This window comes from Labrus mixtus, chromosome 2, assembly GCF_963584025.1.
Source record: "Labrus mixtus chromosome 2, fLabMix1.1, whole genome shotgun sequence".
In the NCBI taxonomy this organism is placed as follows: Eukaryota; Metazoa; Chordata; class Actinopteri; order Labriformes; family Labridae; genus Labrus; species Labrus mixtus.
Window position 1 is genome coordinate 2,772,535 of NC_083613.1, and position 15,375 is coordinate 2,787,909.

General features: G+C 43.3%; 1 protein-coding gene across 1 annotated transcript in view; it reads right to left on the bottom strand.

Annotated features, from left to right (window-relative positions):
• maml3 (mastermind-like transcriptional coactivator 3) overlaps nucleotides 1–15,375 on the bottom strand; it is a 111,449-nt gene that overhangs the window by 51,393 nt on the left and 44,681 nt on the right. The window contains exons 2-3 of the mRNA XM_061047421.1: nucleotides 5,716–6,459; nucleotides 3,009–3,944 (exon numbers count right to left, since the gene is read on the bottom strand). Coding sequence (XP_060903404.1) covers nucleotides 3,009–3,944; nucleotides 5,716–6,459 — 1,680 coding nt within the window. The remainder of the gene's footprint in view (nucleotides 1–3,008; nucleotides 3,945–5,715; nucleotides 6,460–15,375) is intronic.

Here is a 15,375-nt window from a genome sequence, read left to right on the forward strand (position 1 = left end):
CCCTTTTTTCTAGATCCTTGCTTGTGTTGTTCTTACTCTCTGATGTACGTCGCTTTGGAGAAAAGTGTCTGCTAAGTGAATTGTAAATCCCAACACCAACCTGAGCCTAGCCTGCCCTAGCTAACAGGTCTTTAGACTGGGCTTGGGTCGGCTTCAAGTAGCAGGAAAATTCATCTAGGAGAAGGCTGTGAAGTTAGCAGAGCTGTTTGGATTAGGGTTATTTGATAAACTTACAATGATGTTTGGTGTTTCTATATATCATGAAGGAATGACCATCCTTTAGTGTTGAACACAGCTTAAGACTGCTCAAGAGGTAGGCAGTCGAGAAACATGATCTTAACATGTAAAATCTGTCAAATACAATCTCACCCATTTTTACTATAAATGTGCTATTATGGAAGAGTTGGTGCGACTACCGACTAAAAATAAACTGACTTACTGATAACAGTCATACCGTTTGATCTAAATACATGTAGAACAGTGATTATTTTGCATTTCAGACACTCTGATCTGAATTGCTCACTTATTTCTCTCTTTCCAGGTCCTTGACTATCTTTTTAATATGCTCCATTCTCACTCCACCATAAATCTCTCTTTTTGCAATTGCCTTTCTCCTTTAAGTCGCTCTTTTTCTTCTCCACACAACCCTCTCCCCTCTCTTCCCGGTCTCCAATTCTCCTCTGCTCACTCAAATAAATCTCTACTCCCCTCCTCTTTCTGCCCACCCCCCGAAATCTATGAAACACACACAAACATACATGTGAAGGGACTAGCACTCACTCACTTACGCACACAAACACACAACCCTCCAGGCAGCAGCCACAAAGGCCCCATATTAATAAATCTGCTCCTTTATTGGTGCTGAGTGTCTCTGGCAGAGGGAGAAAGAGAGGGAGGAGAGAGGGAGGAGAGAGGGAGGAAGGAGGAGGAGCAGGACAGAAGATGCAGAGATCACCAGGGGGGAGGAGGAGGTGACTGACTGTGGCCATATCATGAACGAGAGAGAGAGAGAGAGAGAGAGAGAGAAAGAGAGAGAGAGACATAGAGAGAGAGAAAGAGAGAGAAAGAGAGAGACAGAGAGAAAGAGAGAGACAGAGAGAGAGAGAGAGAGAGAAAGAGAGAGAGAGAGAAAGAGAGAGAAAGAGAGAGACAGAGAGAGAGAGAAAGAGAGAGAAAGAGAGAGACAGAGAGAGAGAGAGAAAGAGAGAGACAGAGAGAGAGACAGAGAGAGACAGAGAGAGAGAAAGAGAGAGACAGAGAAAGAGAGAGACAGAGAGAGAGAGAGAGAAAGAGAGAGACAGAGAGAGAGAGAGAGAAAGAGAGAGACAGAGAGAGAGAGAGAGAAAGAGAGAGACAGAGAGAGAGAGAGAGAGAGAGAGAGAGAAAGAGAGAGAGAAAGAGAGAGACAGAGAGAGACAGAGAGAGAGAGAAGGAGAGAAATAGAAAGAGAAAGAGAGAAAGGTGAAAAAGAAAGCATTGACAAGTGCACTCTCAACAACAAGATGCCCACAGCAGCACACACACATTTTTACACAGTAATTCTCTGGCCCCGAGACAATGAGCAACACATTGAGACAAACCATACGAGTGTGTTTTTAACTTACAAAGGTGTTGTGTGGCAGTACAGTCCACCCACACTTCCTAAACGTCCTATGTCCGCTCGATTATTAAGGACACCTGACACCTGGCTGAAAGCACTGGAGCATTCAGAGTGGGCTGTGCTGCTCGACGGGCTCGGGGAAACAAACTGCCCGAGGTGGGCTTTGGGTAATGACAGCAGCTAGCCTGGCTTAGTGGTCCAATCTCAGCCATCAGTCAGCTGTGACAGATTGGGGATATGAGCTAAGGAGCCGTTTAGCTTTGGTGTTTGCTGTTGTGTGTGAGTGCATGCGCTTGTGTGTCTGGGGGAGGAACAGCGTTTGGGGGGGGGGGGGGGGGGGCAGGCTATCAGTGCTGCTAGTGTTGCAGAGGCATCAATACTAACTCGACAGGCCATTTTCCTATGCCTTTTCCCAGCCAAGGCTTGTTGCTGGGGCAACTACCACCATTTTATCATCCCCGACTGCACTTTAGGAAGGTTTTGCTAAACAGAAATGAATTTTTTTGTGATATATCCTATCCTGGTCAATTTGAATATCCTTAATATATGTCTAATCCCTTGATTCTTCGGTCCTCTATGCTTATTCTGCATTTAAAATTAATCCCCAATTAGTTGACCAAAAAGGTCCTTAAAATCTACCCAAGAGCTGTTTCTTGTTTGTGCGTATATTTGACTATTTAGTAGCAATAACCTGCTGAGTCTTTTGGTTGAAGAAAGAAATGTGGCCTTGTGGGTAAACTGCGATTCCGATGATGTATGCCAGCATTTTGTTTCAAACATGTCATACAAATGTTTTTGAGCTGCAAAAAAAAAGTGTGACGTTGTACCTCTGACACAGTAAAGCGTATTGTTATTTTCTAACTGGCTGTTAATGACAGTGGTTTCCAAATACATGTAAGCTCAGGTTCAAGTAGAGCAGTGAAAAGAATCTGTGAATTGTGTTGGCTAATCCGAATAGATAAAGCACCTGTTGCCACAACATTTCACAACACAGCAATAACTTATCTATGATGAAGTTAGTGGACTCTTTAGCAGCTAGTTAAGGTTCACTAACTGACTGATGATTGATTGGTTAATGGCTTGAACTAATGGAAAACAGTCCATGCGTCAAATATTCAACGTCTGGCAGCTCTCAGAGTAGACTCACAGTCGTCTGTATATTTTGAGAGATCCAGCCTTTTAAATCACTTCTAAGGGATTGACAAGCAAAAACTCCAGGGCGTTTTGTTATCCTTCCAAAGGTCATAGGTCTAGTGCTCTAAAACACCACCCTCCAAAACCTCGGCACTCGTCTCCACAGAAACTTCTGCTAATATAAAAACAACTCCAGAGGGAGAGCTCAAGCAGAAAAGCAACAGTATTAACTTCACTGTGAAAGTATCAACGCAATGAAGAGAATCTGCCTTACCTGTCCATGAGGCTGCATGGTGCTGTAGGGCATGTTCTGGTTCAAAACTTTCTGTTTCAACAGCAACATCCTCTTCTGTTCTTCACTAAGGTGAGCTGTCTGTCCCGGGATCGGGCCCTGTGTCTGCCCTGGCCCCGGGCCCTGGCCGCCGCTGCCACCGCCCATATAGGGAGGCATCATAGGGTTCTTGACCTGATTGTTTCCTCCCATGGGCGGAGTCATTCTCTGCCCTAAGTGATCGACCCCGCTGCCGCTGAAGTGGCTCAGCGGTTTGGTGTTGTTATAGGACAACATGGCTGCCGTTTGCTGCTGCTGCTGTTGTTTGGACAGGGCGTTCTGGTTGATGCTGTTCGGCTGCTGCTGGCCCATCATGCCCATGTGGTTCTGAGGGAGGTAGTTGTTCATGGGGGGTTTGGGCCCATTGTTGGGGGGCATCCCAGCCACTAGAGGGCCCTGCGGTGTGTTAAAGGCTTGCGGTGGGTACATCATGGGGCTGTTGGGTTTGTCTTGGTTAAAGGGACCAGAGTTATAGGGACTGGTGGGAGCTCCTGCAGGGGACCAGTTTGCTGCTTGTTGCTGCTGCTGCTTCTGTTGCAGAAGTTTAGCACGTTGCTGAGCCATTGCTTTTAGCTGCTCTGCTGGAGAAAGTTCAGGCGTCACTGGACCTACAGGCTGACCTCCTGGAGCAACCCCAGCTGCTCCTGGCCCTGTGCCCGCCTGACTGACCCCTGGGCCTGGGTTGATCATGTAACCATTCCCAGGTCTAGAGACTGCTTGTGTCTGAGCCTGGGTTGGGGTCTGAGGGGAGCGAGCCACGCAGTTATGCAACGGGGAACCCGATGCCATGGCAACGGCTGGAGACTGCTGCAAAGGTTGCTGAGGAGGCGTTCCATTGGCAGTGGTAGCAAACTGAGGGCCTGAAGACGATGGTTGGACCTGTGGAGAGGAGTCCAAACAGACAAAAGATACCATGAGACACATTGTTATAACCTTCTTAATGAATATTTTGCTTAAATGAATTAGCTATGTTAAGAGTACAGACAGGAAATGAAGGAACAGAGCAAACATTTCTCCCCTAAAAAGTAAAAAGAAATGTGCCTATCAACACCTTTACCTGTCATGTTATCTATCTCATGTTTATTTTTTTTATGCAGACAGCACAAATTCCAATGTGTGATTTTAGGGGAAAAACCTCCTAAAAGCACTTTTCTACCTGTAATTCAGTAACAGTGCTGAAACAAACCTCTGCCGTCATTACACATTTGTACTTTCATATTGATTAGTGCTATTGGTTTACAAGTCTGTGATTTTGCATTGCATCACATCATGTAAAAATACAGTGGGGGCTCCAGTCACACTCACACATGCACACATCGACGGAAGCTAGGCTATAAGACGACACAAACAGGGTCGTTTGCTACATGTCATTTAGCTAATTATAAGAAAAGGAAAGAGAAAATACAACATTTACTCTGTAGTAAAGAATATTCACAACAACTTTGTTTTGGCACGACAGACATGTTGCTCCACCTGAAGCGCACTGAATGAGCTGTGAAAATTAATGCACACAAAGCCTGAGTGACGTCAGCCTTCTGTTACTGCAGGGGGCGCTGGAGTGGTCGCCATGCTGAGGCGGGTTTTACGCCTCTTGACAAACCGTTACACCGTGCCCACCTGTCAATCAGGTCAGCTACACACCTTATTGTGCATAAGGCTTATCCTTCATCAAATCAAACGGATGAGTTATCATAAAGTTCACTCCCCGTACAGTGTACGCCTAGGATTTATATTTTGATTCATGTTACCTTTGATCTTAGGAGAGAAGCCAGTCTAACTATCGGTCTTAACAGAAATTCCTATTACTTGAAATCCTTGGATCAAGAATGAATAAAGTGTACGCAGATAATAAATGTTTAATGAAGTTTTGCTTTTGCTGTCATACTGATCTTTTTAGTTTGTTACAATAATAATAAATAGGTATTTAGTATGGCGACTCAAGTCACCACTGCATTCTCCATAATAAAGTTGGTTGGCCCTCCCTCACTGAGAGATGCAATAACCACTGGCATCTTTTTGTCTATAAAGCCCTTACTGGAAAGCTTCCATCATATATCACCTCATTGTTAAATCTGAACCCTGGTCCATTTTTAACCCGAGAGAGAGAGAGAGAGAGAGAGAGAGAGAGAGAGAGAGAGAGAGAGAGAGAGAGAGAGAGAGAGAGAGAGAGAGAGAGAGAGAGAGAGAGAGAGAGAGAGAGAGAGAGAGAGAGAGAGTGAGAGGCTGCTTCTCCAGGTTCCTCATGCCAGGACTGACCTGGGGAAAACTGCTTTTAGTGTTAGTGCTGCAAACTCCTGGAACATTTTACAACAGGACCTGAATTTGAGCACTTTTATCCCTTATGGACACTGTAGTCATTTCAAGCTTTTAAATTATTTTAGTGTATATATGTTATTGTTCTTATTGCTCTTTTATAGATTTTATTTTCTGTAGTAGCTTTATCTCATTTCTCGTTGTTTATCATTTATTGAAGGTTTTCTCGGCATCATTGTAAATGAGGGTCGCTCCGAGAACTTCAATAAAGGTTGATGATGATAAAGTGACTTACATGCCAACTCGCTGTTTTTCTGTCCTTAAAGTAAACATCACATACAAGAATGGTATTTTATAAAATACCCTGCCAAATCATATTGACCCTCTTTGAACTGACCTGTGGTGAGCCCATGGGGACCTGTGGACCGCCTTGTGGAGGCTGAGGAGGAGGGGGAGGCAGGGCTACTGGCGTTGATCCCCCTCCAGGCGCCGTTGTATTACCAGCTGCTTCTTGCGGGCCTGGTGTCTGATTGTTCACTGGCCTGCCAAACTCCACCTCTTTCTTGTCCTCAAAGTCCTCGTTGAAGAGGTCGTGCATGTCGTCCTCTGGCACCGTGTTGGCCAACTCGTCGATCAGCTCCTGCCACTCTTGGTCATTGAGGTTGATGTCAGAAAACAGTTTATTCTGATTGGACAGGGACTGGGGATCGGAGGACTCCATCCCACCTCCGTCATCCAGTGGCTCCTGTTTCAGGTCTTTAAGAAGGCTGAAGCTATCCTCCAGGTCCAGTGAGCCGTTGAGCTTCATGTCAGCTAGATGACTGCCTCCATTCTTCCCCAGCTCATCGGTTGCCTGGCCCACGTGGTTGCCGTTACTGTTTGTAGTGTTGTTTCCGCTGGAAGTGTTGGGCCCACCAAGTATGGGCTTAATATCCATTTGGTGATGCAGCGGAGAGATGGGTGGTACATTGTTATTATTGTTGTTGTTAGGGAGTCCTGTTAGCGAGTCCAAACCACCAGAGCCCTCCTTCCGTACCCGTTTGGTTGTCGGTGAGTAGCTGCCTCCGTCACAGATGCCGTTCTGGTCTCCATTGAGGGGCGATCGGGCACTGTCTAGTTTCCTTTTTACAGTCTCCTGCAGCTGCAACAAACAGGAAGAAGAAGAAGTAGGATTAGGATTTGGGAAGTACAGGAGATGGGATATGTTAGCTGTAATAAAACTCATCTGCGGTCTTCAGGGAGCTCACAGAGGAAACATAAACCAGACCAATAAGTCGATGGCCTGCTTCCTTTCTACGTACGGAGAACTGTCATGTGGATGCAAGATGTGTAGGAAAAAGGTCAGCAAAACAAGTATGCTCCCAAAACTGATTCAAGAATGACCACATGATGAGGGATGGTACAGCTCGTCTGTCTTAAGTATCTCCAGTTCATATCTGCTAATGGGCCGCTACATATCCCACTTTATTCTTAAAGATGTGAGCCTTTAAGTTAGCAGCCTTCACACAGTCTGCTTAACTCAACAGTATCACTGCCTTCGTCATGGCACAGACAAGATAACAACAGGGTGCTTACTGACACAGACTGGCAGTTAGGTAATCACTATTATAGATCTGGGTTGGAGAGGGCACCGGTGAAGGGGCGCAAACAGAACATTTATCCAACGTAAGACAAAGCGTAATAACACACAAGGCCAGGCAGAAAGGAGAAACTTATAGTCCTTCTAATTTGGCCTTTAATTTGTGCACAGCAGGTGTTTCACACAACCCTCTCACAACAGAAATCTCATATTGTAGATCTGACACTAAAATGTCTTTAAGCCTCTCTCCAGTCGTTAAAGACGTAAAATAAACATGCAATCAAACTGTATTTTGTCATTTAAAAGTTCTTTCGCAATTTGGACGCAATTTAATAAACTCTCGATCTCAATTTTACTCCAAACTCCTGTTAATTTCAAACACTAATGAAGTTGGCAGAGAAATAGCAGATGCTATTAAAATGATGGATGGGAAGCGGGGACCTCATTTATAAAAGGTTCCCAGGGTGCAAATTTTGTTCTTTGACCCAAATCTGAGAGAAAGTTTAGGGATTCATACAGAAAATGTGATCTTTGTGTGCAAAAACAGTGGTTATAGTTTTCAACTGAATCTTACAAAGAATGGATGGAATAGCTGCAGCTTCATCACGTACTGTTCTTTAAAGATTTTTGATAACAGATTGGGCTGATGACTTATAGCATGATTTATTTATCTAAAGATTAAAAATTGCAGCTAACTTTATTAAAGAAAATAAATCAGTTCGCTATCCATGATGTAATACTATACTGGCACTCATAGTACCTAAGAGAAACCTTCTGACTCTTCTCCTATCTATTTCTCTCAGCCTATACACACACGCACACATGTATTTTCTTTTCACATTTTTAGGCACTCAGATGCTCATTGATTGAACCAAAAGTTACTTTTACAGTACTATGTGTATTCAGCAGATTTACATTTCAAACAGTCTTCTGAGAAAACGGAGCTGAGCAGCAGTAACATTTTTTTGTAAATTCCACACTCTCAGCATGTCACATGTGAGAAAGTCAAACACACACACAAAGGAAGCACTACTGATACATGTATGTGTGTGAATGCTGCGCGCTAAGCTCTTTGTTATTCAGATGGAACAACAGACAAAATATATTCAGATTGTATTCTGACCCTGAGGTGGATTTATTCGAGCACACACACACACGCACACACACAACACAAAACATAGGCACACACAACACAACACACAAATCTTTTTATTTTTCTTGTGTGTGTGTGTGTGTGTGTGTGTGTGTGTGTGTGTGTGTGTGTGTCTGTGAATATGTGTGGGGTAGGGATGTCAGGTTGGCTTCCCCTCTGTTTTCCATGTTGATTGACAGTCAGCCTAATTATATTTATGGCATGATAAACACTATTACTATTGACAGCCATATCTACAGTTGTGTGTGTGTGTGTTACTTGAACTGCTTGTGTGTAACCATTAGAGAAACAACGCAAGGAAACACACCTCTCCATTGTCATGACACGGCATCATCGACTGTGTGTGTGTGTTTTGTGTGTGTGCGTGCCTGAGTGTGTGGTCCTGCAATCAATCAGTTTAAATAATTCAGGTCTCCTGCATATAGCTTTGGTTTTGTGTGCGTGCAGTGTTGTGTGTGTGTTGCAGGCTTTCCCTAAATGCCAGTGACTCATGTTGATAATAACAGACTCGCCTATCAAAGCCCACCTATAAAAACTCCCATAATTATCCAGGTGGTGTGTGAACTGTAGCACCCTCCCGCAGATGCACACACACACACACACACACACACACACACACACACACACACACACACACACACACACACACACACACACACACACACACACACACACACACACACACACACACACACACACACACACACACACACACACACACACACACACACACACACACACACACACACACACACACACACACACACACACACACACACACACACACACACACACACACACACACACACACACACACACACACACACACACACACACACACACACACACACACACACACACACACACACACACACACACACACACACACACACAACAGAGGTTTGTCATACAAACCCATCACAGAGAATTATTACAGGTTCAACCTTCTTGATTAAATCCGGCACATAGAGACAGAAACAAAGAGAAATACATTCAGAGAGAGAGAGAGAGCGAGAGAGAGAGCGAGAGAGAGAGCGAGAGAGAGAGAGAGACAGAGACCGACTGTGTGTATTTGAGATTTAAGAGAGAGTCTGATTTTGAGGCTTAAATTATGTTTACTGGTTTAAATTACTGGTAGCATTTTATCAGTGCTGCAGATGATTTTACTTCCTTAAAAAAATAAACAATGCAAATAATGTAAATGCCAAATGATGAATTGGACCTGTACTCTTGTGTGTATGCAAGCAAAGAACTGGAGACTTCCTTACATCTGCCTGTGTTACTGCAGTTGTACTGTTAGATCCATCCTCACTAAGTTAAAATCAATAAAATACCCAAAATATATTCCCGTCAATAAAATCCCTTCATTAAGATAAATTAGGATTGTGCATGGGTAAAATAAAGATCCAGAAGTAGCCGAAAAAAGGAGAAGATATTGAGAGCTGGAGACAAAGAATTTTGAAATAGTTTAATCAAGCTGGAGTGCTTAGCAGGACCAAGATGGAAAAAAGCGCCTCAGAATAAGAAAAAATAAAGAAGACGGATGAGAGGATGTAAAAGAGCAAAGACAGGAGAGAGAAATGGAAAGAGAGCACTGCTTGTTCCCCCCTCCTGCGTCTTTCTGTATTCTTTGACATAAACACCTGCTGACTGCTCCTATGTCGGCTCCCACAACAGAGAGAGAGAGAGAGAGAGAGAGAGAGAGAGAGAGAGAGAGAGAGAGAGAGAGAGAGAGAGAGAGAGAGACAATGACAAAGATGCAGAGAGACAAAGGTAAGAGAGAGACACACACACTCACTCACAGAGGAGGAGAAAGAGGAAAGATTTATTTGTCAGGCAGAAGGTCTTTTTTTTTTCTCCCTTTGAGTGGAGGAGCTACCAGAACATGAAGATGAAGAGGAAGAGGAGGAGAAAGGGTGAAGGAGAGAAGAGGTTGGTAGAGGGGAGGGAGGAGATAGGTGGCTTGATGGAAGGGCATAGCGCGCCAAATGACAGCGGGGAGCAAACGATGAGAGGGCGATCAGAGAGGGAGAGGGAGGGAGAGAAGTGAGACAGAGATGGAACCACTAAGGTGCTGTTGTTATAGCAACCTGCTGCTCTGGTGCTTTGTGCGCTGCTGCATCCTCCTCCTTCCTCCTCCTCCTCCTGCTCACTTACTCCCTCTCTTTAAAGGTTGAGCATCATATCGCATTGAAACCAAAGGCTCAATATTATAAGAACATGTCTACGTCGAGACAGTTCCACAATATGAAGATTTTTTTTAAATGTTGGAGGCGTCTGTCAGACATGCCCGTCTGCAGAGGAAACCTTTTGTCTACAGGATTAAGCTAGAAAAACATACTGTATGCTTCTGAATTTTTGCCAGTGCATTGGTCGAGTCCAATGTCTCCTTCATGCTACAGCCCTTCTTCTAACTACCTTTAGCAATTCTTTCAACTCTCTCCATCCTCTTTCCTCACAGCCACATTATCTCCTCGTTCTTTTATGTGTACTGACTACAGCATACAGTCTTAATGATATGTGGTGGGATGTATGCACACACAAACACAAGTAGTAACACATTGGACACACCCACACCCCCACACCCACACACACCCCCACACACACCCCCACACACACCCCCACACACACCCCCACACACACACACACACACACCCCCACACACACACACACACACACACACACACACACACACACACACACACACACACACACACTTTTGCTTTAGGCCAGAACAGAATCAGAGATAAATCTTGATCATAATAGAGCTTGTATACTAACAACCTCAATAATGTTGTCAGCTAATAGCAGTCACTAAAACTCATCATTACCTGTGATACAAATTTCAGCACTAAAACAGAATAAATGGCCATTAATCTTTTGTCACAAACATAATGAAAACACATGGAGCATTGTAAATAAATAGAGGCAAAATATCCAAGAATACGCCGATCCATTTCAAATGTAGAGAAGAAGCGTCAGCATGAAGCATAGACTGATGTCCTGTTGTCAAATATTCTCGGTCTGCTTCCATCCTACCTACAGAGCTACATACTTCAAAAAAGTAATGGAAGTTACCATCTTCGCTCCCTGGATTTACACCTTCTAACCATCCCTAAAGCCCGTACCGAATTAGGAAAAAGGGCATTCAAGTATGCTGCTCCCTCTTCTTGGAATCGGTTGCAAGATACTTTAAATCTTCAGGAGCTGGTTTCCTTGAATGTTTTTAAAGGTCGTCTTAATGATCTGGAGGCAGAAATATCTGACTGTAGATGTTTTAGCTAACTCGTGTTGAACCTTTTTGATCACTTTGTTGCTCATGACTTATGACAGATTCTGATGAACTGGTTCTGTTTGTGATTCCTGTATTTATGTTCATTGTTGTTAAGTGTTTTATGTCTGAAACTCTATAATTGTGCTGCTGCCTGTCTTGGCCAGGACGCTCTTGTAAAAGAGATTTTTAATCTCAATGAGACTTTTTCCTGGTTAAATAAATATATATATATATAGATTATCTGTGGCCACCAAATAGTCCTTGTAGACTGCATTGTATTCCTTCTGTGTCTCTTCTCAGTAAGAGCAAAGGTTGAAGTCCTCCTTTCAAACTGCTGAAGCACTGAAGGAAAGAGGAGCAGGGACTGTATGAATATTCTTCTTCTTAGGTGCAATAGAGTGACAAACTGGTGATATATACATAACAAATGAGGCACAAAAAAACCAAACAGACAAGGTCAGGACAACGACTCCAAAATACAGTAAAAAAATAAAATAAAACAAATAAAGATGGCAAAATACGAAGACATCAATAGACACACATCAGACTACAACCAGCAAAACTATATGAAATACCTAAGAATATGAAATACCTAAGAAAGACCCTGTCCCTAACTTTGACCAGTCAGAACGACGATGAATTGAATATTTAACTTTTTACACTTTCTGAAAGGTGCTCTAACATGAGTCGTCATGTTTAAAATGTGTTAGGATATAGGAAAGTGTGTTTGTTGCTTATGGGTTTTAAGAGGATTTTGACCATTGAATTGGAGGCTTGGTAACTTGTGGGGGCAGTGAGTCCTTCAAAACATCGTGTCTCCCTTGTTCATATGTAATGCAGTGACTGTAATAATAAAGTAGTCATACAGGTTGCACCCAAAGTATCTGTTCAGTTTCACTTGTTCTCCACATTGCAGGCTAGTGTGTACCTTGATTATGACAGTGTGTGTGTGTGTGTGTGTGTGTGTACATGCTTGTTCCTGACCGGGCCCACTAGACTGTGAAATGAGTCGATTAAATCAAACAGGTCTTTAATAAGTAAATATGAGTGCCTCTGAGTGTGTGTTGTTAAAATGGTCATGACCAAAAAGCTCTGGCTCATTTCCGCTTATTGAAACCACGACTTGCCTGTAAACGCTGAAAGTTTAGAGGCAGATTCTCCAACATGTGACCACAGGACTGTCCTGATACCTTCTGTAGAAATGTGGAGCTCTAATTTAGACGACTCTCATCTCTGGTTGTTTGGCTGATAAAACAACGCTGAAGACTAGAAAGTGGTTACTTACTGCAAGACAATAGTCTGACGTCATGTTAATAGCTGGTCCACTTATTTAAAAAACAATTGTATTTCAACACGACTGTGATGACATTGAAAATAACTGTGAGGCCATGAGGAGAGAAGTCAAACAGGAAAACAGGCAAGGCTGTCAGACAGTCTGTCCTTCATCTCAAGGACGCTGCTCAAGCACACGTCAGCAAGCATCCATCCTGCTGTAGTGTCCTTGAGCAAGTACTGAAACTCACCAGGAGAGCCTTTCAGAGAGTGACTCTGACACCAAGAGTCTGAAACTTGGTCCAAGTTGGACAGATCTGAGGGACAGGGTTGGTAACCATGTGGCTAAGAGTGGCGACACTATAATGAATATTCTGTAAATTGCAGAGAAAAGCAGTAGCTGGTTTGATTAGCTTAGCATGAAGACTGGAAAAAAGAAATAGCAAGTCTACGTCTTTGCCTTCATGTCACATCATGATAAAGAGGAAAGTCCCATTTGGGTGTTTAAGCATTCCCTTTGGGTTTCTTCTGAGGGCTCATAAAGACTTTTCAAGTACTCTGCCATGAAATCTTCACATTATCAGGATCTTTGAAAGACTGTTTAGTATTTGCTACCATTTTCAAAACATGTTTCTGACCAGAAATCTGTGCATTTTGTCAATAGATGGATGCAACAGAAAGTCTGTGGGAGTGAGGGACAGAAAACTCCAAATGGCAAGAGGAAGGTACAAACAAAAGAACCATTTGGCTGCCATCCCAGTATGTGTGTGTACATGTATTTGTATGTGTGTGTGAGTGAGAGAGCGCCTGCCAGTCTGTCTCCTGTACTCAGGGGGCCTGTAAACTCCTGATTTGAATACACCCGCACTTCTTATCTTCCAAACAATATCGCCTTAAGATGTACCTCTTTACATTTTTTGCAAGGAATTCAGTTTTGTTTTCAGTAAGCTATTCATCTTTTACCCTTTTAGAAACACAGTTTTATAAGTAAATTAGAAGTCATCATGTAGGTGAATATTGGACATGTAAGTTGACTTATATGACTCTTAATTTTGTTTTTGTTTGACTGTGCATTCCTTTAAACCGTTGTCACACCTTCATGAGTCTCATCTTTAACTTGCCCCTTAAAACAGACGATTGTGGAAGTATTCCATAGTGAAGGCTGTCTATCAGTGTTTGAAGTTAAGTTATTGACATCCCCTGTCACAGACACTGAAGCTCAGAAAAGACACGGATTTTCATCATGAAAGTGCTTTTACCCGTTTGAAATAGGGATTAAACAACGCATTGGCTGAACATCGGTAAAGGCCGATATCGCCCTGGTTGACAGACATCACATTCATTTAATGCTGACGAGCTAAACTGCAGACTCAGAGTAAAGTTTTGTTTTATGTTGGGCAAAAGAAGTCACCTGGTGGACAAACTCTTTTCATGTTCAAACAGACAGATGTCTGCAGTGTGGGTATCTTAAAAATCTGATAGTTGTCTTAATTGAAAATAAATTCCTTTCACACCAAACTGAATGAAGGATGTGTTGTTTAGGGCCTTTAGGCTAATCTTAGGCTAGCAATCATAATTTAATTGTGGTACCAACAAACAGAGGTAAACACAACACATGCATGCAAACACACACAAATATACACACCCACACACACAAACTATACTTTATTGATCTTAATACTTTATTTTGTACCTGACTTGTGTGTGTGTTTATGTGTGTGTGTGCAGTAAGTAAGAAAGAAGGTGAGTGTGAACATGTTTGTGTGTCATCAGCAGTTTCAAACCTGCTGACCTGACAAAAAAAATATAGTGGACACGGAAAACCAACAGTTTTTCCCTCCCAATGTCTGACCCCCCCAACTCAATAACACGGACCTTAGTGAGTGTGTGAGTGTGTGTGTGTGTGTGTGTGTGTGTACATGTGTGTTTGTGAACACGGTGAAAGACTTAAAGAAGCAGAAGAAAAGGGAGGGAGGCAAGAAGCAGTGTGTGTTAACGAAGACATTTACAAACCAATAAACACACAACTTATTATCATCCTGGTAGAGGACTGCAAGCTCGTGCTTCAGTGTGTACATCCCCGCAGTGCGTTAGTGTGCTTAAGTGTTTGTGTTGTTGTGTTTACATTTTGGAGATTAAGTGTAAGTAAGAAAGAGGGCAGGCAGAGAGAGCAGAGGAGCAACAGAGAGAGGAAGAGAGAAGAGGAAAAATGAGGGGACGAGAGAGGGGAAACTGTGTGTGTGTGTGTGTGTGTGTGTGTGTGTGTGTGTGTGTGTGTGTGTGTGTGTGTGTGTGTGTGTGTGTGTGTGTGTGTGTGTGTGTGTGTGTGTGTGTGTGTGGTTCCTGGCTGAGCAGCTCCTCTCTATTTATAGAGTTGTGGCTCCTTCCTGTTTCTGGAGCTGTACCATCACGCCAGGAGGGGGTGGGGGGTTAGAGAGAGAGAGAGGGAGATGAGGAGAGGGAGGAAGTGTGAGTGGGTGTGTGGGAGGAGAGACTGGTCGTGTTTGAGTCTTTAGTAAATCAACAGATCCACCCCCTCTCGTTCTTTCTATCACTCTCCCTCTTTCTCCCCCTCTCACCCCTTCCCTTTTTTCCTCCCCCTCCCTTTCTAACTCAACATGGGCTCAACCAGCAGCTACACAAGAACTACACACCAGAGAGAGAGAGAGAGAGAGAAGTAGAGACATGGGCGAGAGATGGACAGAAAGGATGATTAGGGAGGTATTTTTGCATCTGATGAAGAAATGGCAGAATTCTGTTGCACAATGAGACACTGCTG